Source organism: Chiloscyllium punctatum, chromosome 2 (genome assembly GCF_047496795.1).
Source record: "Chiloscyllium punctatum isolate Juve2018m chromosome 2, sChiPun1.3, whole genome shotgun sequence".
Taxonomy (NCBI): domain Eukaryota; kingdom Metazoa; phylum Chordata; class Chondrichthyes; order Orectolobiformes; family Hemiscylliidae; genus Chiloscyllium; species Chiloscyllium punctatum.
The window spans coordinates 31861544-31887161 of NC_092740.1; the positions used below are offsets into that span (position 1 = coordinate 31861544).

Here is a 25618-nt window from a genome sequence, read left to right on the forward strand (position 1 = left end):
TGATGACTGACTGTATCGGCATCATCTCGTGCTCCAACGAGGATGTTGAACTGTTTATCAACTTTACGAACACCTTTCACCCCGATCACATTCACCTGGACCATTTCGGACACCTCCCTCCCCTTCCTAGACCCCTCCATCACCGTCTCCAGTGACCGACTAACCAAAGACATCTACAAGCGCACTGACTCCCACAGCTACCTAGACTACATCTCCTCCCATTCTACCTCCTGTAAAAACGCCATCCCTTATTCCCAATTCCTCCGGCTCCGCTGCATCTGATCCCAGGATGTTCAATTCCACTTTGGAAAGTCCTAAATGGCCTCCTCCTTCCAAGATTGCAATTTACCTTCCTACGTCGTTGACTATGCCCTCCAGTGCATCTCCTCCACTTCACACACCACTGTGCTTGAACCCCAGACCTCCCAACGCAACAAGGACAGAACCCCCCTGGTCCCTCACCTGCCACCTCACCAGCCTCTGCATACATCGCATCAACCTCTGCCACTTCTGCCACCTCCAAATGAACCTCTCCACCATAGAAATATTTTCCTCCCCACCTCGATCAGCATTTTGGAGAGACCATTCCCTCCGCGACCCCCTTATCGAGTCCACGCCCTCCACCAGCCTACACCCCCCCCATGGTATTTGTCCCTGCCACCACGAAGTGCAAAGCCTGTGCCCACACCACTCCCCTCTGTCCAAGGCCCCAAAGGATTGTTCCACATCTGTCAGAAATTTACCTGTGTATCTACCAATGTCATCCACTGTATCCATTGCACCTGATGTGGTCTCCTCTACATCAGGGAGACAGGGTGCCTTCTTGCGGATCATCCCAGAGAGCATCTCTGGGACACTATCACCCATTTAGCCCCACCGTCCCGTGGCTGAACACTTCAACTCCCCCTTCTACTGCAGCATGGATATGCAGGTCCTGGGTCGCCTCCACCGCCAAACCGTTACCGCCCGACGCCTGGAGGAAGAGAGCCTCATATTCTGCCTTGGAACCCTGCAACCACATGGGATAATTGTGGATTTCAACAGTTTCCTTATTTCTCCTCTCCTCATATTATTTCAATCCCAAGCCTCCAACTTGGCACCGCCCTCCTGACCTGTCCCATCATCTTTCCCATCTATCTGCTCCACACCATTCCCCCCCCCCCCGCCCCCCGCCGACCTATCACCTTCTGCCTCATCTTTATCTACCTATCACCTTTTTCAGCCCCCCCCCCCCTCCCGTACCTCTTAGCCACCAGCCCACAAGCCTCATTCCTGATGAAGGACTTATGACCAAAACGTCGATTCTCCTGCACCTCGGATGCTGCCCGACCTATGTTTTTTCAGAAATGCGCTCTTGATGGCAATTTTCCACACTGTTCAGTAGATGCCAGTGTTGCAAGTACAGGAATAGTTTGGCTAGGGGAGTGACAGGTTTTGGAGCACAATCCTTCAGTACTGTGGCTCGGATGTCATCAGGGCCCATTGCCTTTGCAGTATCAACTGTTTTGGAATATCACATGGAGTGAATCGAATTGGCTAAAGATTAGTATCCGTAATGCTGGGGACCACTGGAGGGGTATTGCTGCATTTAGACAAATACTGCTTCAGTATCTGATGAGTCATGAGCAGTGCTGAACATCGTGAAATCATTAGCAATGATCCTCACTTCTGATATCATGTTGAAGGGAAGGTAATTGAAGCAGCTGAAAATGGTTCATGGGACACTACCCTGAGGAACTCTTGTGATATCCTGGGCTTGTGATTATATTCATATTGGGGCATTCTTGAAGTCTTCTATGTCTAATCAAGTATAATGAAATTAAAGTGGACTTCCTGCTGGTTTACAATCTTACCAGAATAAAATCCAAAATTTAATTTAGTTAAAGTAATTGTTACTGTTTACGATCTATTCAATGCCACACAGTTCATCAGTCCTTCTGCAACTTTCTTATCATATAGTTAATGCTGTTATAAGAAGTTCGTACTTCACCATCTAGGAATCAAATATATCCTTCATGTAATACTTTAGGTGAGGACTTGATTGCTTCAGAGAGAGCAGCAGCATTGTGCAATGCTTGTGACCTGTCAGGAAAGTCGCTGTTTGTGTTACCACACACTGATCATCTTGTTGGATATATTATCAGGTAGGTACTTTACATGCTCTTGGGGAAGATGGTGGCATTGTGAGAATCTTGCTAGATTATTATGTCAGAGTCCAAGACTAATTCTGTGATGACTGCTGACAGTAGCAGATAGAATTCAAATTAAATTAATAAATCTAAATGTAAAGCTAGTCTCAGTAATGACCATTATATTAGCAATTATTTTGGATGTAGATTTGCTCGGTGAGCTGCAAGGTTCATTTCCAGATGTTTCTTTACCTTGCTTGGTAGTGTCTTCAGTAGACCTCAGGCGAAGCAATGCTGAAAATCCCTGCTTTCTTTTTATATGTTTGGGTTTCTTTGGGGTGGTGATGTTATTTCCTGTGGTGAAGTCACTTCCGGTTCCTTTTCTCAGGGGGTGGTAGATGAAATCTAACTCTGTTTGTAGAGTTCCGGTTGGAATACCATGTTTCTAGGAATTCTCATGTGAGATGAGAAATAACATCCCAAACCCAAACATATAAATAGAAAGCAGGAATTTTCAGCATTGATTTGTCGGAGGGCCACTGAAGATGTTACCGAGTAAGGTAATGAAACGTCTGAAAATGAACCTTGCAACTCAGTGAGCAAACCTACATCCAAAACCTCAACCTGAGCTACAAATCTTCTCAAAACTTGCTTAGCAATTATTGTGTAAACTCATTGGGTTCAATAGTATATATTGGAGAAGGAAATCTACATCCTTACCCAGTCTAGCCTCTGAGATACAGAACCACAGCAGTGTGGTTGACTCCTAATTGCCCTCTGAGATAGCCAAGCAAGCTACTCGGTTGAAGGGCATTTAGGGATTGGCAACAAATGCTGGCCTTGCCGGTTATCTCAAATCCCATAAAAAAATAAACAAAACAAATCCACGTCAAGGGCTTGCTGCACGTCAAGCTCTGGAAAAGCAGCTGAGGAACATCATAGGAAAGGTTTAACAAAGCACAATGCTAGTCAAGTAAAACATTCCTCTTCCTCTATATCACACACTGCTTCAGATTTGAGGGTTTGTCCTTTGATATTCAGTAAGGAGCTGTCGGGGAAAAATAATGCTATCGTTTTAAAATAAAATTAGAATGATTAATTATATCAAATATTTTAATTTTTATTTGAATTAGAATTCAGAGCATTTTTTCCCACATTAAAAGTGCAGCTTCTTCTGTTAATTTTCAGGTTGGAGAATGCTTTTTATGAACATGCACAGACATACTATTATACAGAGATTCGGAGGGTCAAATCACACAAAGAATTCTTGAACAAAACAACTCATCAGGTAAATATAGGTGAGGGTGTTGGGCAGAGTGGGATGGTAGTGGTGTCCTGTCCTGTTCAGTGTAAATTGTATTCATGCATGTAGGGTATGCTCCAGTTTAGGTAGTTGACTGTTAGTGTCATTGAGATGTACAGCATCAGTCCAACCCATCCATGCCGACCAGATATCCCAACCCAATCTAGTTCCACCTGCCAGCACCCGGCCCATATCCCTCCAAACCCTTCCTATTCATATACCCATCCAAATGCCTCTTAAATGTTGTAATTGTACCAGCCTCCTCCACTTCCTCTGGCAGCTCATTCCATACACATACCACCTGTGTGAAAAAGTTGCTCCTTTGGTCTCTTTTATATCTTTCCCCTCTCACCCTAAACCTATGCCCTCTAGTTCTGGACTCCCTGACCCCAGGGAGAGGACTTTGCCTATTTACCCTATCCTTGCCCCTCATAGTTTTGTAAACCTCTATATGGTCACCCCTCAGTCTCCGACGCTCCAAGGAAAACAGCCCCAGCCTTTTCAGCCTCTCCCTATAGTTCAAATCCTCCAACCCTGGCAACAGCCGTGTAAATCTTTTCTGAATCCTTTCAAGTTTCACAACATCTTTCCGAAAGGAAGGAGATCAGAATTGCACGCAATATTCCAATAGTGGCTTAACCAATGTACAGCCACAACATGACCTCCCAACTCCTGTACTCAATACTCTGACCAATAAAGGAAAGCATACCAAACGCCTTCTTCACTATCCTATCTACCTGCGACTCCACATTCAAGGAGCTATGAACCTTCGCTCCAAGGTCTCTTTGTTCAGCAACACTTCCTAGGACCTTACCATTAAGTATATAAGTCCTGCTAAGATTTGCTTTCCCAAATGCAGCACCTCACATTTATCTGAATTAAGCTCCATCGTCCACTTATCAGCCCATTGGCCCATCTGGTCAAGATCTGTTGTAATCGGAGGTAAGCCTCTTCACTGTCCACTACACCACCAATTTTGGTGTCATCTGCAAACTTACTAACTGTATCTCTTATGTTCGCATCCAAATCATTTATGTAAATGACAAAAAGTAGAGGACCCAGCACCGATCCTTGTGGCACTCCACTGGTCACAGGCCTCCAATCTGAAAACAACCCTCCATCCTCTGTCTTCTACCTTTGACCAGTTCTGTATCCAAATGGCTCATTCTCCCTGTATTCCATGAGATCTAACCTTGCTAACCAGTCTCCCATGGGGAACCTTGTCGAACTCATTACTGAAGTCCACATAGATCACATCTACTGCTCTGCCCTCATCAATCCTCTTTGTTACTTCCTCAGAAAACTCAGTCAAGTTTGTGAGACATGATTTCCCACGCACAAAGCCATGTTGACGATCCCGAATCAATCCTCGCCTTTCCAAATACATGTACATCCTGTCCCTCAGGATTCCCTCCAACAACTTGCCCACCACCGAGGTCAGGCTCACTGGTCTATAGTTCCCTGGCTTGTCCTTACCACCCTTCTTAAACAGTGGCACCATGTTAACCAACCTCCAGTCTTCCGTCACCTCACCTGTGACTATTGATGATACAAATATGTCAGCAAGAGGCCCAGCAATCACTTCTCTAGCTTCCCACAGAGTTCTCTGGTACACCTGATCAGGTCCTTAGGATTTATCCACCTTTACCCGTTTCCAGACATCCAGCACTTCCTCCTCTGTAATATGGACACTTTGCAAGATGTCAACATCTATGTCTTCCATATCCTTTTCCACAGTAAATACTGATGCCAAATACTCATTTATACCTCCCCCATTTTCTGTGGCTCCACACAAAGGCCGCCTTGCTGATCTTTGAGGGGCCCTATTCGCTCCATAGTTACCCTTTCGTCCTTAATGTATTTGTAAAAACTCTTTTGATTCTCCGTAGTTCTGTTTGCCAAAGGTAGCTCATGTCCCCTTTTTGCCCTCCTGATTTCCCTCTTAAGTATACTCCTACTTTCTTTATACTCTTCTAAGGATTCACTTGATCTATCCTGTCTATACCTTACATATGCTTCCTTCTTTTTTTTAACCAAACCCTCAATTTCTTTAGTCATCCAGCATTCCCTATACCTACCTGCCATTCCTTTCTCCCTGACAGGAATATACTTTCTCTGGATTCTCTTATCTCATTTCTGAAGGCTTCCCATTTTCCAGCCGTCCCTTTACCTGCGAACAACTGCCCCCGGTCAGTTTTCGAATCACTTTGACTTCCTTTCTATTTAAGTCATTAACAAAGTGAGATATAGATGGTAGGGAGTATTTTGCAAGCACTGGTTACAATCTTTCACTGTTTACTAGCACTAAAGTCCCTTGGTTTCACTTGCCCTTGCCTCTTGATGCCCCTCTTATTCACTCTGTTGTTGTCCATTTGGCACTGCGTAGTCAAAAGTTTGCTTTTGTATTTTTATCCTATTACATAAATTGAATTATTCAAAATATTCCATCATTGATTATTTTATGAATTCACTTACTAATTAGGGGATCTCCCATGTCTGTGGTGGTGTCCTATGGTCTATAACATATTTTGGCGCCTAGATTTCTTTGAGAGCAGTGCTGGAGCATTTGTTGCTTGAATTCAAGCATTATAACTGAAGTAAATTAGAGTCAAATAAACTATGGATTCAGGTTCAATGGCTTTATTTGTAAAATACTTTTATTTTACATCTCAAACAAAATGAAGGGTGCGAAATGAATAAATGATCGTAGGTTTATTGCTAAATGTTGCTTGTACTCTCATAACACTATTTATTTGCAAACTGCTTAAAGTAATTATGGTTGTAGAAGAGTAATAATTCCAGTCAAAACTCCTTGAAAACAATTAAGATTGAATGCATTTAGAAATGAAGAGTTCTCTATTATCACATCTGTTCACAGTCAACAGTTCAGTAAGCAGTCATTGCATTGCACAATCTATCTCCGACTTTTTGCACTTTTTAAAGTGACAATTTCTGTCTTTGTAGTTTAAACATTTGTCTTTATTTTGGCAGCTATTATTTGTGAGACATCAGTTCAAAACAGCTTTCTTCAGTGAATTGAAACAGGATACACAAAATGCATTAAAGTAAGTAATATTCATAATCTTCATTTAGTTTGTTATTGTCTGGACTCAAGTTGACCTGAACAAAAACCTGACTGGGGAAGAAAAACATTTTTCATGATTTCCAGCATTGCTTTCTCCAATTTTAAAAGCAGAGTGGGTGCGTGAAGACTTCAATTAGTTTAACCATGATCATGTGTAAGCCAGTAATTGTTATCAGCTTTTATGGGGTGACAGTGTCTATGTCACAACCATATATAGTTTGATCCTCATCTGGTATTCAGTCCAAGGGATGATACCCTTCATTGCTGCAATATCTCTTCTTGAAGTCATTGCAAACTGGCAATTAAACTTAGGACCTTTTGGTATGATACAGCTCCTTGCTATGGCATTTAGTGCATTCTGTTTCTGTCTAAATTTAGAAAGATTTTGATTTTAATTATCTTTAAGTCTTCCTCTTCATGAGCTGAAACATTTGTGTGTCTTGGAATGGGTGAGCAAATGCTGGAAAGAAAGAAATTGGGCCATCCTGTAAACCCACACCTCAACTTATTGAATAAAAGTACATGTCTTCATTCATCAGAGCTTGAAATAGAAAAAATATTCATCTTGAATATAGCCAATTTGACCATTTGCATCTTCTCTCTACTCTTTCTAGACAATGAAAAAATAATTTGTGATTGAATGTTAGTTTATGGATTGTATCAACATTGCTTCAATGTAAAAACTCGGCAATTCTTATCTCTGCTTTTTAATTACATTTTCTGAGTGTTTCACCGCATCCACACTTTGTTAGAGACCAGTTTATTTGAAGGTATTTTTATTTTCAGAAACTATAGAACAGCTTATAACCTTGTACATGAACTGAGAGCCCATGAGACTAACATGCTTGAAATCAAGACAATGGCTGGATTCACCAACTATAAGGTAATTACACAACTTGTGAGGTGTATTATTTTGCCAGTTGATTATGGAGTTAACTATATTACCATAGTTAAATGTAATAGCATCATTTATATTACAGTAATTTTAAAACCCTGATTGCAGTTTTCTTTTGAAAAGCAGACATGTTGAGAGCATTAAAAAGCAAGAAAAACACATTTTGACTGTTTGGATTAACTGCAATCTGATCTTGTAGTTCTTTAAGCTTTGAGCAATTTGTTTTGATAATTTCCATTGTTTGCTGGTTTATTTTTGTTTGGTATTTTATCTTCCATGGAGCAGTTACAAATTCTGTAGTGTTTAAATACATATTCTATTGTGAACTCTACACTCTTTAAGAATGTATTCCATTGGAAATGGTGATTGTGACTAATTGGTTTAATTGAATCCAAAAATGAATAATGAAGCATTCAGATTATGGTTGCATAGAGGTAAAGTTGGGAACAGTCATTTTTCAAATACTTTCATAAAATACTTCTAAAAATAAATCCAGTTGATAAATATGTTCCTACTGTAAGGTCAACTAAAACCAGTGAACTTTTGGCCAGACATGAGGATTTGCAAGCTTTTCTTTTAAAAAGCCAAAAGGGAACAATGGTGTGCATTTTCACAGCATGAGTGAGAATTGATTTATTAATAATCTTCTTTAACAGTACCAGACCAAAAATAGAGATTAGGATCACAGACATTTGCTGTGGGTGCAAATACTTCGGGATATCATTGATAAGGACAAGAAATTTCCATTTTGCTGTTTATTTCTGTACCCTCAGATTTGTCGCTTATGTTTCCAACATAATGCTCCATTAGATGCCATTGCGCAGTTCCGTAAACATGTGGATTTGTGCAAAAAGAAGATAGGAAGTGCAGAACTGGCATTTGAACATGCAGCCTGGATGTCTAAACAGTATGATCTTACCAATTACTTAAACTTGTAATTGCTTCCTTGCCTGCATGCATGTTAAATTCATAGATTGTGATGACAGGGGCACAATTTTATTTCTTTTACGGGGGTTCCTCACTTATCACTATTTATTTTTCTTATTCGTTAAGCTATGCGACTGGATGTCTTCTGTGAATATATTTATAATACTTGCTTTTTTTCCCCCCTTTTGTGAGATTTCAAGCATTTGGGGATTTGTTTGACGAAGCCATTAAACTTGGCCTCACAGCAATTCAGACCCAGAACCCTGGCTTCTATTACCAACAGGCAGCATACTATGCACAAGAACGTAAACAGCTGGCAAATCAACTCTGCAATCATGATGTATGTAAAGTTTTCAAAAAATATGACATAAAGTTAGAGAGTGTAATTTGACACATTGTGAGTCATTTGACTTAAAATTCATGGGTTGGAATACAAATTTGAGAAATTTTATTATCTTAGTTTTTATTAACAATATATACTTTGTACAAAAGAGGTTATGTGTGAAGGAAGAAAAGTAATTAAATTCAATAAATATATTAGTGGCTTCAATTAAAGGTTTCTAAGGATTTTGTTTTTGCTCCAAGTGAATTCTGTTTAGAAACATTGCATGCTGGAGGCAAAAATTGTTTTTTTAAAATTGGACACATTTATGATTTTATAAGTCTCTGAAGGGGATCACAGCATAGTGTTCTAATGCTTGTCAATTACTTAATGCTTAATGTACATTTGTTTGTGTCCTAAGTAACTTTTAATTTTCTATAGCTGTATGATATCACATTAATTATCTGTGCTCCTGTAAATTTTTTTGATTATCCCACAAAATTGCAGATAATCATGGACCAATGCGAGTGAGAATATTATTTTCCACTTTTTGCTTTATCTTGGCTCTTGCGAACCAGATCAGAAGGCACTGATGCAATCAGTCAGATTGGCCACAGTCATAAGAGATGACCAAAAAATATACCATAATGCAAACTGTGACTCTCCCCACCATCCTACACTCCTGACTAGTAAAAGAACCATGCACTCACCTTCAGTCTACTGTTAAAGCTTCCAAAGCACTGATTTCAAAGAGCTAGTGATGTGGCCCCCACTTAAATGAACACACATACATGCAAAATACATTTAGACTCAACTTATTCCACTTGCTTTGTTAGCATGAATATTATCTACTTCATTTAGTTCCACTGAGAGTACTGTTGAGGGTGTCTGATGTATCATTTGGGTTAATTAAGGAAAAGTATGGTTGATAGTTAAAGGAACCTTTTTGTCCCACTGGGTTTCAAGAGCTTGGACCTGGAAGATGAATAGTTAATTCACCGGTTCTAGTATTAACTAATCTCACTGGGAAGGGCAGAGCTGCCAAAGCCTTTGCTAATTAGAAAGGCTAACTGAGAGAATATCCAGATATTTGGGTTTCTCAACAATTCACTTGTCCTCTAGCAACCTTCCTCTTGATGAATAATCCTGAGCCAGTATAAATGCACATGGTTGCATCTTTTTGTTTCGATTCTTGACTTCGGTAAAGCAAACCTCAACTCCTTAGCAAGGTCGCATTTCTGTGTGTGTGTGACACTAAGAAGTACACATTAGTAACTTTACACTAACACAGAACAAAGAAAATTTACAGCCCAGGAACAGGCCCTTCGCTCCTTCAAGCCTGAGCCGATCCAAATGTACTGTCTAAACCTGTCGGTCAATTCCTAAGCATTTGTAACCCTCTGCTCCCCACCTACTCATGCATCTGTCCAGAAGCATCTTAAATGAATCTACCGTGCCTGCCCCCACCACCTCTGCTGGCAATGTGTTCCAGATGCCCATCACCCTCTGTGTGCAGTACTTGCCGCGTGTATCCCCCTTAAATTTTCCACTTCTCACCTTGAAAGCATGACCTCTGGTTATTGAATCCTTCACCCTGGGAAAAAGCTTGTCTCTATCCACCCTGTCTATACCCTTCATAATTTTGTAAACCTCAGTCTGGTTCCCCCCCCAATCACCTTTTTTCTAGTGAAAATAAACCGAACCTACTCAACCTCTCTTCGTAGCAAGCATTTTCTGTACCAGGCAACCTCCTTGTAAACGTTCTCTGCACCTTCTCCAAAGTGTCCACATCCTTTTAGTAATGTGGCGACCAGAACTGGACACAATATTCTAAATGCAGCCAAACTAATGTCTTGTATAATTTTAACATGACTTGCCAGCTCTTATACTCAATACCCTGTCCAATGCAGGCAAGCATATTGGAATGCTTTAGCCCACTATCTGTTTTAGATGCATTTTTGCATTGAGAGTCTGTGATATTTTGTAGGCTGCGGGCGACAGAACAGAAAGTAATACATTTGATCACTCAACCTTAAATGCATTTGTTTGGCACTTTCACTTTAATGACGCTTGAGCAAATAGATTCTTGGATTTATTTTGTTCTGTTATGTTTAATTTTTGTAGTCCTCTACTGCCTATCCCAGTCCTGACCCATTGGAAACTCCAGCTGGAGTGTTGGATTTTTTTGGGCAAAGACCTTGGAGACAAAATCATCAAAGTAAGGGAAGAAGTACCATTTTAGAAAAGTTGATGTAAATGTTTTGATGTGTTCAAGCAGTAATTAAGGAAGGTCTTTTTCCTCTCATGGCCAAATAATTTATTCCCCTCATTGCCCTTAGTTGCTTTATTTTAACTGTACGTACTGGTCAGAGGCAAAGTGATTATTGGCTTGTGAGGCTGACCCGACTTGCTGAAGCTAACCTCACCGTTACTTGTTGTAGTATTTGATAATGTGCCACCACTGACCAAGACCTGTATTATTGTCACTCATTGCTTAAATGTTAGCTGGTTTCAACATTGTATTCTGTTACCAAATCAAATCTCTTCACCAAATGGTAACTCAAAGTACAAGGCTTTAATTTAATTAATGCTTCTCTGTCATGCTATCAGTAGAGATTGGTATTGTGTTTTTAGGATCTGAAAACCCAGGTACTTAACAAAAGAATTAAACATTAATGCTCTAGGTTCAAATAATTTTACTACTCAAAAATTGAAGAACAATAACCAAATCCTTAAATCATGTCTCGTATGCCCATTAGAACCCCCCCATACATGTGCACACTCACGCACACCCACATGCACCAGACATGCATGCGCGCACACGAGACAAGGTCTGATCTTTATTAAAAATCAAAGTTGACTTCATGGCATGAGTACTACTTCGAACATTTGAGCAAGGGTTAAGATTGCTTGGGCCTTCAGTTGTCGTATCACATCACCTCCCACCTATTCTATGGTTGCAAACTCATTTGATACAGTTATGCAACATGGGTCAGAACAAAGCTAAAAATCACAACACCACGTTATAGTCCAACAGGTTTAATTGGAGCACTGACTTTGAGTGCTGCTCCATCAGGTGGTTGTGGAGGACACAATTGTAAGACACAGAATTTATAGCAAAAGTTTACAGTGTGATGGAACTGAAATTATACATTGAAAAATACCTTCATTGTTTGTTGAGTCTTTCATCTGTTAGAATGATCATGATAGTTTCACTTCTGTCATATGTAAATCACAAAGCTTTTTTAAAAAGTTACATTCTCCGACTAACTGTAACAATTGGTGTCAGGCCAGATAAGGGGTTGAAGGTCTTAGCCCCCTGTATTCTGTTGTCTGTGCCATAACGTTTAGACTGATTCGAAGCTTAAAAAAATGAGTTTACAGAGTCTTACATGGATTCATGCAGTTTTTGAGCAAAGTACAATGTAACTCTGCAAGTATAAATTCACCCCATATGTTCATGTGGGTTTTTATGTGTGTGTGCGCGCGCATGTGTATCTGGGGTGGGGCGTTGAGTGTCTGTGAGAGAGTGTATATGTGTGTGAGTGTAAAAGAGTCTAAGTCTGAGAGAGGGTGCATGTGAGTGTGTGTAGGTAGGCGTGTCTGTATGTGTATATAGTGCAATGGTGGTCACCTGTAGTGTGACATGAACCCAAAGTCCCAGTTGAGGCCCTCCTTATGGGTACTGAGCTTAGCTATCAGCCTCTGCTCGGCCACCTTTTGCTGCTGCCTGTCCCAAAGTTTGCCTTGGAGGATGGTCACCCGAAGGTCCGAGGTCAAATGTCCTGGACCGCTGAAGTGTTCTCCAACTGGAGGGAACACTCCTGTCTGTTGTGTGGTGCCCATTCATCCGTCGCCCTAGTCTTTGCTCGGTTTCCCCAATGTACCATGCCTCAGGGCATCCTTGCCTGCAGCATATGAGATAGACAACATTGGTTGAGTTGCATAAGTACCTGCCATGTGCATGGTGGGATGTGTAATGGTGGTGTCCATATCCACTCTGACACTTGCAGCACCTACCATGACAGGGTTATATGAGTTGTCCTGAAAGCCGGGCAGTTTGCTAAGAACAATGACCTGTTTGAGGTTTGGCGGTTGTTTTGAAGGTGAGCAGTGCAGGTGCGGGGAAAGTCTTGGCAAGGTGCTCGTCCTCATTGATAATGTGTTACAGGTCACTAGAACATGGTCTAGTTTTTCAGCTCCTGAGAAATACTGAACAACGAAGGGTACCCTGTCAGTTGCAGCACAAGTTCTGTCCCTTTGAGGAGGTCATTATGGTTCATCGCTGTGACACGTTGGAACTGGCGGTCGATGAGTTGAGTTCCTCCTTATCCGAACAGATTCGGTGTACGCGTAGGGCTTGTCCATAGGGGATGGCTGTTTTAATGTGTTTTGGGTGGAAGCTGGAGAAGCTTGGCATTGTGAAGTTGTCTGTGTGTTTGCGGTAGAGTGTGGTACTGAGGTATCCATCCTTGATGGAGATGCATGTGTCCAAGAATGAGACAGATAGTTGAGAGTAGTCCGTGGTGAGTTTGGTGGGATGAAACTTGTATTATTGTGGAGTTTTATCAGTGACTCCTTGCCATGGGTCTAGAGGAAGAAAATGTTGTCAATGTACATGGTGTATAGTGTTGGTTGAAGGTCATGCGTAGAGAAGAAGTCTTGTTCAAATCTGTGCATGAAGATGCTGGCATACTGGGGTGCAAATTTGGTCCCCGTGGCTGTTCCATGTGTCTGGATGAAGAACTGATTTTCAAAGGTGAAGATGTGATAGAGGATAAAGCAGATGAGTTGTAGGACGGTGTTCAGATTAAGATTAAGGCAGCAGTTGTTGGTGTTGAATACTGAGGCAACCCCCTCACCCCAGAGAGAGAGAGACACACACAACTGCTGCCTTAATCTTTTTGTCCTGTTGCTTATCTCCCAAGCAACTTGGTACATGATCATTTACTGGAAGCCCAAACATCAGATGAAAGAAACCTTTCAAGGGATCTTCACCTACATAAAATGTAATCTAAACTCCCTTCGCCTCCAAAAAGCACTTGAATTCTCACACTGGATGTCTCCAGGTACACTGTAACCAGTTCAAAACTTGTGCAAAACAGTCACTTGTAACATAGGAATGTGGTGTAGCTCAAGTTAGGGAAGAAATCAAATTTTATTTTTCAAATAACTCCGTGCCGTTCTTTCAGAATTTTACATGGTAGATCAAGGCTCTGTTAAATAAACCTCTTTTCTTTTGTATTCTTAAAGTTTTACACAAGAATGATTTACGGAAACATTTCTTCAACTGTGCTTTAACAGTTTTTCAGTAACATTCTGTAAATTACGCTTTTTGTACATATTGAATGTTTGCCACTTATTTGAGATTTGTTTTTGTGTTTGTTTTGGATTGTTAGTTGACTGTGGTGTGTGGCATTCAGGAAAGATTCTATGTAATTACTTTAAGCAATAGGAAAAATTGCAGGGTGAGGCCTATTCGTATGTTTTATATATACTCTAGAAAAAAAATTTGCCCAAGTTGTGCTGTGGGCCTTTTTCAGGAGTTGTGGAATTCATAATAAGCCAGATTACTAGTCAGAAAATTATTAAAATGCAAGATAGGTATGGCAAGCTGTATCAAACAGTAGAAAAATAGGAGTATTTGGAGCAACAAATTGTATGTTTATAATGGGACAAAATTACTTTAATTGACTGCATTGCCTAATCTGAAACTAGTGATACAAAATTCCATGCTTTTTGCAGTTAGCCAGTCTTGCCCACAACAGTGAGTACAAAGTTTGCTCTCTCTTCAAAGACTTGGGTATCAATTCTTAACCTTTGTCTGCTTATGTATGTTTGTCAAGTGAATGTCTGACGGCCTGTGCAGCGAATCTAGTACATTTGATTGAATGGTCTGTCAAACCTTATTAATTAGGGGCTTGTCTGAAGGTTTTGGAGAAGATGCTGGTGGTTACAGTTGGTCATAAAACCTTACTTGGCATCAACCTTCAGGAGAGCATTATGAAAGAAATAAATAGGCAATGGTCTTATTATCAGAGATATTTGTATTTAGGCAATGCTTTGTGGAAAACATTCAGTTTGAATTGAATAATTCTATAGATGGGTCTATATTTCCAGCATTTGTTTTTGTTCAGTTTGAATGGTATGCAATTAATCTGTAGTTTTTACTTGGGAGACATTTTTTGAGGTTTCACTGAAAATTGATCTATGCATCAGGACATGAAATAGATTGACTAGAATCATGGATTAGGCAACTTGTACCACTGTGGAAAGGAGAAGAGAGATGATGCAAAAAAAATTTAAATTTTGGAGGTGTGATATTAAGAGTGGCACACTAGGCTAGAATCTTATTCAGAATTGCAGTCTAACACTCAAAAAGCTGACACCACTCAGGAGAAAGTACCCACTTTATTGGCACGACATGCGCAATCATCCACTCCCTCCATTAGCGGCGCTCAGTAGCAGCAGTGTGTACTATCAACAAGGTGCACTGCAGCAATTCACCAAAGATCCTGACAGCAACTTCCAAACCCACGACCGCTTTCAGCGAGAAGGACAAGGGTAGCAGGTATATGGAACACCATCACCTTCAAGTTCCCCTCCAAGTCACGAGGAGTGGCTTGGAATTATATCACCATTTGTTCACTGTCGCTGGGTCAAACACCTGAAATTCCCTCCCTAATGGCACTGTGGGCTGATGGACTGCAGTGGTTCAAGAAGGCAGCTCACCACCACCTTCAAGGGCAACTAGGAATGGGCGATAAATGCTGGCCAGCCAGCAACACCCACATCCCATAAATTAATAAGAAAATAAAACCTTTTACACAGAGGGTGGTTTGCGTGTGGAATGCATTTCCTGAGAAAGTGGTAAATGTTGGGTCTAAGTAGAAAGTTTAAAAGAAATTTGGATAAGTACATGAATAGGAAGGATTTAGAGGAATGTGAGCCAGGAGCAGGAAGGTGGGACTAGTTTAGTTTGGGGTTATGTTAGGCATGGACTGGTTGGACCGAAGTATTTGTTTCCGTGCTGTATGACTCTGATGCTATGGCATGATGGTTAACTTTGTCTTTAGAATTTTTGAAGTTATAACAATGGGAATGAGGAGTTAGCCAGAATTGCTTTTTAAAAAAAAATCATTCCATCCCCATGGCAACAGCTGTAGATGTTGATTTTTGAATAGGTTAAGTGTAACTGATGCCCATCTTTTACTTGTAGTGAAATTTATTCCATTCTGATAGGCCTGACTACACTAATTTCTCCACTTTTTTTGTTTTCCTATTGCTGTTGACTGTTCATATTTAATGGATTACAAACTATCTTATTCAGGTATTGAGCCACCAGATGCTGAGAAAGAAAAGGTTGGTATTCTCGCCCTTCAGCTCAAAGAAAGAGATGTTGACCACTCTGTAAGTGTGCTTTTCTATTAATGTACCCAACATTGTATGCATTCTGACTTAGACAGAATTTAATTGATTTTGATGAGTAGGATTAATAACTGATTGAAAATGTTATCAATTGTTAGGAACTAATAATTACCCTCCTGAGTAATGCGGTGGCTCAGTTCAAGAAATACAAGTGTCCTCGAATGAAGAGTCATTTGAGTGAGTAATGCATACCAAATAATAACCAGCTTCTGTGTACTGTTTTGAATTAATTTTTTTGCCTTTCTGAAAAACATTTGTTACACTTTTTTTATGTTGACAGTGGTTCAAATGGGTGAGGAATATTATTATGCTAAGGACTACAGCAAAGCATTGAAGTGAGTAATTCCAGTTATCTATTATGTAAAATTAACTAAAAAAAGACAGATAAGATCAGATTCATTAACTATGGTTGCATCGTTGAAACCCTAAATGTGAATGCATCTTTGTTTTCAATGATGATGTGGTACAAAACATATTTTAGTACGCAGCTAACATAATTAGAACATGGTCAAATACAAAAGCTATGATAATTCTGTCCTTTCAATATTGTCCAAACGAGTTCTGATCAGTCCAGTATCTGAAAACTATTTGGATGGGATGTGATTTGTTTATTTCTAGCATCTTTCTGGATTATGATTGAAATATAAAACTTTAAAGATTCTTAGAGTTCATAAGTTCATTCCATTGGGGGATGCCTTTTCTTTTAACAGTTCTTGTTCTGAAATAAAAATTTAGAAGGTTTCTCTTAGTGTTGGAATCATTTGTACATTAAAATACTTGTAATCCTAAATGAATGATTTGAGTTAGTGACTCCACAAAAATTCACATTATGTTAAGCTTGTTATAATATAGAAAACCTCTGCAAAATGCAACTTATTTTTGTCCGCTAATAGTATTAATTTAAGTAATACAGTTTTTATAGTCTGTGTACTAAATATTGTTTAAAAAAATTCACTGACCTTCATGATACCATTTCCCACTGTCTCTTCCCTCAAATCATTCTTTTGTGATTAATCCTTTATTAGCAGCATGTTCCTCTTCGTTAACCCATTCCCCAGAGACTCTGGGAAGATAAGAAAGCACTAATTTGTGTCTGTTTAGTTGATGTAATGTCACCTTTCAGTGATTTAACATTTATCCCAAGTGTTACCAAAAAAATCAAAGCTCACTATTTATCACAATTCTAAATATGCATACATACACCCAGGCCTATTAATACTTTGTTATGAATAAAGCTACTTCAAAAATTCTATGATTTGGAGATGCTGGTGTTGGACTGGGGTGTACCAAGTTAAAAATCACACAACACCAGGTTATAGTCCAACAGGTTTATTTGGAAGTACACCAGCTTGTCACCTGATGAAGGAGCGTCGCTCCGAAAGCTAGTGTGCTTCCAATTAAACCTGTTGGACTATAACCTGGTGTTGTGTGATTTTTAACTTCAAAAATTCTAAGCTGTGTCAAAGTAAAGTGCATTCACTACAAAAGCCTAACTTGCATTAGCCTCAGCAATAGAGCAATAAAATCCTGAACCTTCTATTTGATGTGGACCAAATGGCATTTTCCTTACAGAAACTGCTTTAACAGCTAACGATGCTCATCAAAATATAATTTAATTTCTCACTTCTGTAATCAAATTAATACAATTAGTTCTTGAAAATAACTCTTTTATAATTAGTTGACTTTCTTTTCGAGGGTTGGGAGTCTTTCGAGCTCTTTTCCTGAAAAGATAGTGGAAGCAGAATCCTTGATTTGTAACAAGAATTTATGTACTACTGCCTTAACATTTCATCCCCTTGAACATTTTTATCGGGGTAAGTGAGAGTGCAGATTTGGGGCTACAGTCAGATCTGCTGTTATTGAATGGCAGAGCAGGCTTGTGGAGTTGAGTGGGCAAAGGTGAGGACTCCAGATGCTGGAAACCAGAGTCTAGATTAGAGTGGTTCTGGAAAAGCACAGCAGGTCAGGCAGCATCCGAGAAGCAGGAAAATCGGCGTTTCAGGGAAAAGCCCTTCATCAGGAATGGAGTTGAGTGGCCTACTTCTCCTAATTTGTATGGTTGAACATGACTCCCAGGTCACTATGTCCTTGTACACATTTAAATTTGCATAATTCAGTCGATATTGCCCCTCCTACATCCTTCTACCAAAATGCATTATTTCAAATTTCTGCAAATTCCACCTGCGACTTATCTATCAACTATCTATCAGTCTCACTGTTTGTCACATCTCCCTCTATATTATCATCATTGGCAGTTTTGAAACTTGACTTTCTTCTGATAGACAAGTCATTTTTTTGTATCAAATAAAAGATGTGGTCCTAGCACAACTCTTGGGGGCACTATTTTCTAGCATCCTCTATTTTGACAAAGAACCATTTATCACAACTTGGCAGCATCTCCGAACAAGAGTTGTACTGGATTCAATGTTAACTCTGTGTGTCTCTCCACAGATGCTGCCAGACCTGCTGATTTCCACCCCACCCTCATAATTTTCTGACTTTTTTTCAGCTTTCCAACATCTACATTATTTTATTTTTATTTATCACAACCTAGAGCCAATTTTTCATATGCGAGGCTGTACTGCAGTTTTATTATTCCGGCCTTTTATGTGGTATTTTGTCCACATGATTTTAAGAAAGTAATTGAAAACATCCTTTGCATGTCTTTCATCAAACTTATTTATTACTGTGTAAAAAGAATCACTGAGGTCAGTCAGATTTGCCTTTTGTGAATCCGTGCTGGCTCTCATTAATTAACACTCACCTCTTCTCATGCTTTTTCACTCTTGTTTTTTTTTCTCCCAATATGCCATAATTTCCATGTACAAGTTTGCACATGACTTCTTTGCTGCACAGGACCTCCAACCAACACTATACACCAGATACATTGATGCCATTTTTCTTCCTCTGGACCCATGGCGAGGAGACACTGAAACGGTGACGTCAATGAGTTTCATCCCGCCATCAGACTTAGCATGGACTACTCTTTTAGTATCTGTTTCATTCTTTGACACATGCACCGCCATCAAGGATGGGCACATCAGTACTTCATTCTACCGCAAACCCACAGATAACCTCACGATGCTGCACTTTTCCAGCTTCCAGCAAAAACGTATTAACACAGCCATCCCCTACCGACAAGCCCTCTGCATACACCGGATCTGTTCAGATGGGGAGGAATGTGATGGGCACCTGAAGGTGCTCAAGGATGTCCTCATTAAAACAGGGTATGATTGCCAGTTCTGACATGCCACACTGAGTGTGTGTGCTCCACACGCAGGTTTATGGGGTAAATTTGTATTGGCAGAATTATAATTGCAGATGCATTTTTGAGGAAAATTGAATGTATAATCTGCAGGCATTCAATACATGTTTTGTAAATTCTACTTTGGAAGTAGAGCTAGTCTGACTCAAGATTGGGATGCAGACAGACTCTGATCTCACAACCCTAATGCATTGTCTGAGCTGAGATGTCACCTTTTGTTATCTTAAGACGGTGACTTAAAAGAAGTTCTGGGATTTACGTATTAATGAACTGAAAACTGCAACCCATTCTAAAAGATGAAAGACTTAACAATCCAGGTTATATTGAATATATCATTTCATTTGCATAACACTAATCTTTTGCTATGAATTCTGTATCTTGTGATCTTTCACTTCACAACTACCTGATAAAGAAGCAGCGCTCTGAAAGCTAGTACTTCCAAATAAACCTATTGGGCTATAACCTGATGGTGTGTGATTTTTAATTTTGTTCACCCCAGTCCAACACTGGCTCTTCCACATCCCTGTATTTTTCACTTCTTCCATCCACCTCACCCCCAATTTTGTTCCAAACAACCTCCCTGCCACAGATGTTAAACAGATTGGACTGGATTGTGATTACTAGGAATGCCCTTTTCTCTTGAATAATATTTGCCAAGCTCCAGTCCTCTGGCATGTGCACTCTATCTTTTGAGGATTGAAAGGTTATGACAATGCCTTTCGTTATATTTGCTCCCACTTCCTTTAGCCTCGAATGCAAACCTTCCAGGCCTAATGACTCAACTTCTTGAAGTAAAACTACTATCTCTACAAATCTTGCCTATTTCACACCCCAGATTTTTTGTTTAGCATGCTGTTCCTTACAAGATATTCAATAAATTTCCTAGTCTTGCTCTGTGTTTCTAGGGATATGTTGCTTTCTTGTTCCTAATAGGGGACATCCCATCTCTTACAACCTTTTCTATTCGTGTGCAGAATATTTTTGGTTTCCCTTTTGTTAACTGCCATTCTATTCTCTCCTTTCTTTGCTGGTCATATTTTCCATTTCTATGCAACTAATTGTTGAATATCTTTTTCCCACTCCCCCATCTCTGCAGGTTACTGGATTATGTGATGTGTGATTACCGCAGTGAGCGCTGGTGGAAGCTGCTTACCTTTATTCTGACCACTGCACTCAAGTGTGCTTACCTGATGGGTCAAATTAAAGATTATATCACCTACTCCCTGGAGCTACTTGGGAGGTGTATCCTTGCTATTGGAAAAGAAATCCATTTCATCCCTAAAACTATTATTGCTTCATTGTCTGGATAGTCCTATTTTGGACATCTCTTAATAATGATTTGGTGGGGTTTAATTGTTGGTTATAAATGAGAGTAAAATTTAAACTGTATTTTCATGTTCTGTTTAATCTCTCTCGTATATCCCACGCTATGCAATCAGAACTGCAGGTCAGAGTATAAATTGGTGATCTCCAGAACCTGTCAGTACAGTCCTACCCTTCAAGTAGGAATAACTGTGTGAACTCACTTTGTTTCCTTGAGCGTGTAGACCTACTTCTGCTTAATGTTGTGTTTAATAATGGGACACAGATCTGCAAATCTGTGCCTGGCCAACCCTGTACTATCTTTTTTACTGGTACAGTCTCCAAGCAGTTTGTTTTCAGCCAGTGGATCATTTCACTTGGCTTCTCATTTAAAATCTGTTGTTTTGTCTATGATTTGGTCACCTTCCCTCATTCGTTTTCTGCCACTTCATGACATCTCTGGTGTCTTGGAATATGATATATTACATAGTGTCAAATTTTGATGACAAACCTTCTGTATTTCTGTAGAGTAGTTCAGAAGTGCCCAACTAGCAAAGTTTTCCATTCTAATGTTAATCCTGACTTGCTTTGTTCAAATTCACTCTTTCTGGAGGCTAGCGTTTGTTTGTTATCTGTACCAGAAATGACTTGCTGTGTCCAGACAGAGTATGGGAAGAATATTGTTGCTGGCTGTATGTAGATATGTTAAACAATTTGTTTTCTGTTCTTTGTTTTCTTTATGTGCTGAATTGAATGCTAAACATCTATTTATTCAAGTAATCGTGTCATGTATTCATACTTTTCTTTTGCATTTTCTTCACCACCTTCAGTTCTCTCACGAACATAGCAAATAAGAGCTGATCTTGGCTATTAGGCATTACTGTAACCCACTCTACCATAATGGCTGATCTGAAAATTGCCTCACCTTCTCCTTGATCATTAGCTTTGTTCTTAACTCCCTTGTAATGAGAAATTTGTCTAAATCACCCTTGAGTATGTTCAATAACTTCACCTATGCTGCTCTGTTGGGTAAATAAATCCTGTCCTTGCTCTGAGAGAAGGCATTCCTCTTTGTGCCCACCTTGAGACTTTTTATCCTGAGACTCTGCCCTCTACATCCAGGTAGACCCTGAATTGCTCACTCTTGCAAGGATCCAGTTCCACAGGTACTGTACTCTTTGTTATGTAACATGAGTGAACCCAGGCAGACTTTTTATTATTAAAACCATTGTGCAAATCCCACTGCTATTGAGGATGACTCTTAAGATAAGACTCAGGAGCAAAAGTAGGCCATTCAGCCCAAGTCTTCACCACTAGTGAATCGTGGTTGATCTGATAATCCTCAACTCCTCTTTCCTGCCTTTTTCCCATAACCCTTAATTCCTGTCTGATTTAAAAATCTGCCTGCCTCAATATGCTTAATGACTTGGCCCTCAATAGACTTATGTGGTAAAGAATTCCACAGATTCTGTACCCTTCAAAGAAATTCCTCCTCAAATCTGTCATCAATGGGTGACACCTTATTCTGAAATGATGCCATCTGGTCCCTAGCCTGTCAAGACCCTTTAGAATCTTTTGTCAATAAGGTTGCCTCTCTTCTAAACTCCAGTAAGTCCAGGGCTGCCTTTTGTTTAAGGTGTTGGTGCCTCACCATCATCTGAAGGGCAATTTGTGTTGGACAACAACTGTTGACTTTGCCAGTGACCCATCATCCTGTGAGAATCTTTAAAAATTTAGTATTTTTGCAGACTTGCAGATATTCTAGCAGAGGTCACTAGATAGCAACTGGAAATGTAGTCTTGGGCAATATTGATCAGGTGAAAGGGTGTCCATCACCACCACCACCACCATCCACAAAGAGCCAGATGGAAATGAAGCCTGTAGATGCTGCCTTCCCCTTGTCCGTTAAACAGGTTTAACTGATTTGACTGCAGGTGAAACTTCTTACCCTCACTTGTGAGTCCCACCTCAGGGCTACCAGATTGCAGAAGCAGCAGTCATTACTGACACTACAAGCAACCCCATGTGTTAATTCTGGAGGAAGGATGCAGTTGAGCACTCTGGGGTATTGCAGCAGGTTTGGGAAGTGAGATTGAGTGGAAGTAGCCCCTAGAATGGCCATTAATTAGCCACCGTGACTTTTAGAGCCTCCCCAGCCTGTAAACATGCTAGCAGATGTTTGATAAATTCTGACCTTGTTTTTTTCTTGATTTTATTCAGAATGCAAGAGCAGTGTAGATGTCAATGATGGCTCCTCAATCATTACCCGAGATAATTTCAGCTCTTTTACCCATATCTTGGAATTACTGTTCTTTCCTTGCTCCAATAATTGTCAGTTTTAGATAATGGTAATACTGTTTTGAGATTATTCCTTGACTGAAATGACAGCTTCTACACTGAATGATGAACAAAAATCTCGCATTGAAAAGAACTTGATAAAAGTATTGATGGTCAGTATTTGTAGTATCAGTTTTTAAAATATTTAAAAGGAAAAAGAAAAATTACAGTGCCCTCTTCCTTTTATACACGTAGAATGAGAGCCCTGCTCCAGAACCTGATTGTGACTCCAAGGCCATTAAAACTGCTCAAAAGGTGTGGGCAGATCGTATTTCTTTAGCTGGAAGTAATGTGTTTACAATTGAGATGCAAGATTATGTGCCGTTTGGTAAGTTTAATTTTTCTAATAAAGTAGTTCATCTATATATACATTTTTGTTATTTACCTTTGAAGAACTTTTGCAGAACTTCTATTATTTGCATCATTGGCCCCTCTCCCTTACTATCACTTCCTCGGTTATAGGCTCGTACAGTCTGCAGTATTTTACTGCTGTTTCTCCAGACTAGACATTATTTCTGTTAAATCTGCTTTAATATCTGTAGCTCTTCTCACTCTTCTAAAGCAGGGAATAAAGATAACAAGGTGTCCATAAAACACTCCCTTTTTATGATGCATTTACTTTAAAGCCACGGGAATGGGAAATAACAGATGACGTGAACAAATAAATTGTTTCTGTCTTCCTCTTTTAATGAATCCAAACATGTTCCAGTAATTGCTATAAATTAGGAGGTGGAAGAGGGGGAGGATCTTGGTGAAATTACAGATTTCAGCAAAGGGAATTAAGAGCTGTGGCCTCTGGATCCAGATGGACTTCACCCTAGTGCCTGATGAAGTGATAAATATATTGATGTTAAATTTTCAAAATTTCAAGAAAAATTCCCTCAGAATGGAAAGTAGCATATATAACCTGAGGGAGGCAGGAATCCAAAAACCGTAGGCCTTTTAGCTTGAGGCCTGTTATGGGGAAGATGTTGAAGTCGATAATTAGAAGCTATAGCTGCACACTTTTTTTTTTCTAAGTTCAAAGTAATTGTTCAAGGTCCGCATGGTTTTGTGAAGGGGAAGTCCCATTTAATCAACTTATTAAATTTCTTTTGAAGAGTAACGTTTGCTGTGGATAAAGGGACCCAGTAGAAGTTTTGTATTTAAATTTTCGGTGTTGAGAGTGTAGTGCTGGAAAAGCACAGCAGGTCAGGCAGCATCCAAGGAGCAGGAGAATCAACGTTTCGGGTGTAAGCCCTTCATCAGGAATGCGTATAGCTATAGGTACATGAAATATAATATGGGAAAATGTGAAATTCTTCATTTTGGCAGGAAGAACTTTTTTAAAAAAAATAAAGCACTTCTGAAGCAGAGACTGAGAGCAAAAGTTCAAGACCCAAAGGGTTCTAGTATGAGTCACAAAAGATTCATAGCAGACAAAGCACATAATCCAGATACTGTTTTTTAATTTAAAAAATTGAACACAACTGAAGTGTAACAGCCTTACATTTATATGGGGCTTTGATACCACAGCTTGGATACTATGTGCAGTCACGGTCTCCATAGTTAAGGAAGGACATAATGCATTGGCAGTGTTTCAAAAGAGATTTATTACATTGACACTTGGACAGAATGGATTGCCTTAGAGGATAGGATTCAACAAACTGGGATTATTTCAGTTGAAGTTTAGAGAGTTAGGAATGACTTGTTTGAAGTGTATAAGATTTAGGGGTCACCCTATTAGAACAGACATGCAAATGTTTTTCTCAATCTGAGGTTTGTATAAATCTGCTTCAGAATGCAGAGAAGGCAATGTAATTGATTTTTTTAAAGACAAAAATACATAGGTTGGGCAGGGGAATTGACTGAGAGACTGAAGTATTCTGGCGCCATGAAGATTCCACTTTCATTGACATTGGATGATTTTGCATAAGTGCTTACCTCCTTTAGCAAACAATATTTTCAGATTTGTGGCAGGAACTCCTTGAAATTAATGATGTGTGTCTTTGCACATCTGAAAGATGTGTTTAATTCAATAACAATTTTAATTCAGTAAGATTATATTACTTGAGTGTTTTAAAAACTTTTTGACGGAGTGAACAGTTCTCATTGTACCATTTTTGGTTATAATTTAACATGTCCATCTCATTGCCAAGCATGAAACATTCTTTAAATTTATTGTTTCTCACTGAGCAGTCAGTGCTTGATTCTTACTTTCTTATATGAACTTTTTCTTCTTTTGAAGTTGAATGTAAAGCTCGCTTCCTGGCTCCAAGTTTCCATGTTGATGACCCTGTGCAAATCCATGTATACCTTCGAGCTCATTGCCCTCATCCATTCAGATTTTCAAAGCTCTGTGTCTGTTTTAACAACCAGGTGAGATAACGTTTAGATCCTTTCTTGTGATAAGACTTAGTTGTCTGTAACAGCACGTTTTTCACCCATCTGTTTGCTTGGCTCAGTAGTAGGGCTCTTGCTTCCTTTTCAGAAGATTAAGTTCACACTTTGTACTATGATTCAGTGGTTAAATGTGTAATGACATAAAAATATACAATTTGCACTCATTTGGTGCTAAAGCCACCAAATAGGTGGGTAGGATGGTCCTACCTGAGCGTTCCATTGATAAGATGTGTTGTTTTACTT

General features: G+C 39.6%; 1 protein-coding gene across 2 annotated transcripts in view; it reads left to right on the top strand.

Moving 5' to 3' along the window:
• The window catches only part of trappc11 (trafficking protein particle complex subunit 11), a 75111-nt gene that overhangs the window by 15367 nt on the left and 34126 nt on the right, over positions 1 to 25618 (top strand). For both annotated transcript variants that reach the window (XM_072594792.1, XM_072594800.1), the window contains exons 5-18: positions 2030 to 2144; positions 3318 to 3417; positions 6424 to 6497; positions 7304 to 7400; positions 8186 to 8319; positions 8532 to 8679; positions 10786 to 10879; positions 15992 to 16071; positions 16188 to 16266; positions 16370 to 16424; positions 20451 to 20596; positions 23045 to 23106; positions 23189 to 23321; positions 25221 to 25351. In XM_072594792.1, coding sequence (XP_072450893.1) covers positions 2030 to 2144; positions 3318 to 3417; positions 6424 to 6497; positions 7304 to 7400; positions 8186 to 8319; positions 8532 to 8679; positions 10786 to 10879; positions 15992 to 16071; positions 16188 to 16266; positions 16370 to 16424; positions 20451 to 20596; positions 23045 to 23106; positions 23189 to 23321; positions 25221 to 25351 — 1448 coding nt within the window. The remainder of the gene's footprint in view (positions 1 to 2029; positions 2145 to 3317; positions 3418 to 6423; positions 6498 to 7303; positions 7401 to 8185; positions 8320 to 8531; positions 8680 to 10785; positions 10880 to 15991; positions 16072 to 16187; positions 16267 to 16369; positions 16425 to 20450; positions 20597 to 23044; positions 23107 to 23188; positions 23322 to 25220; positions 25352 to 25618) is intronic.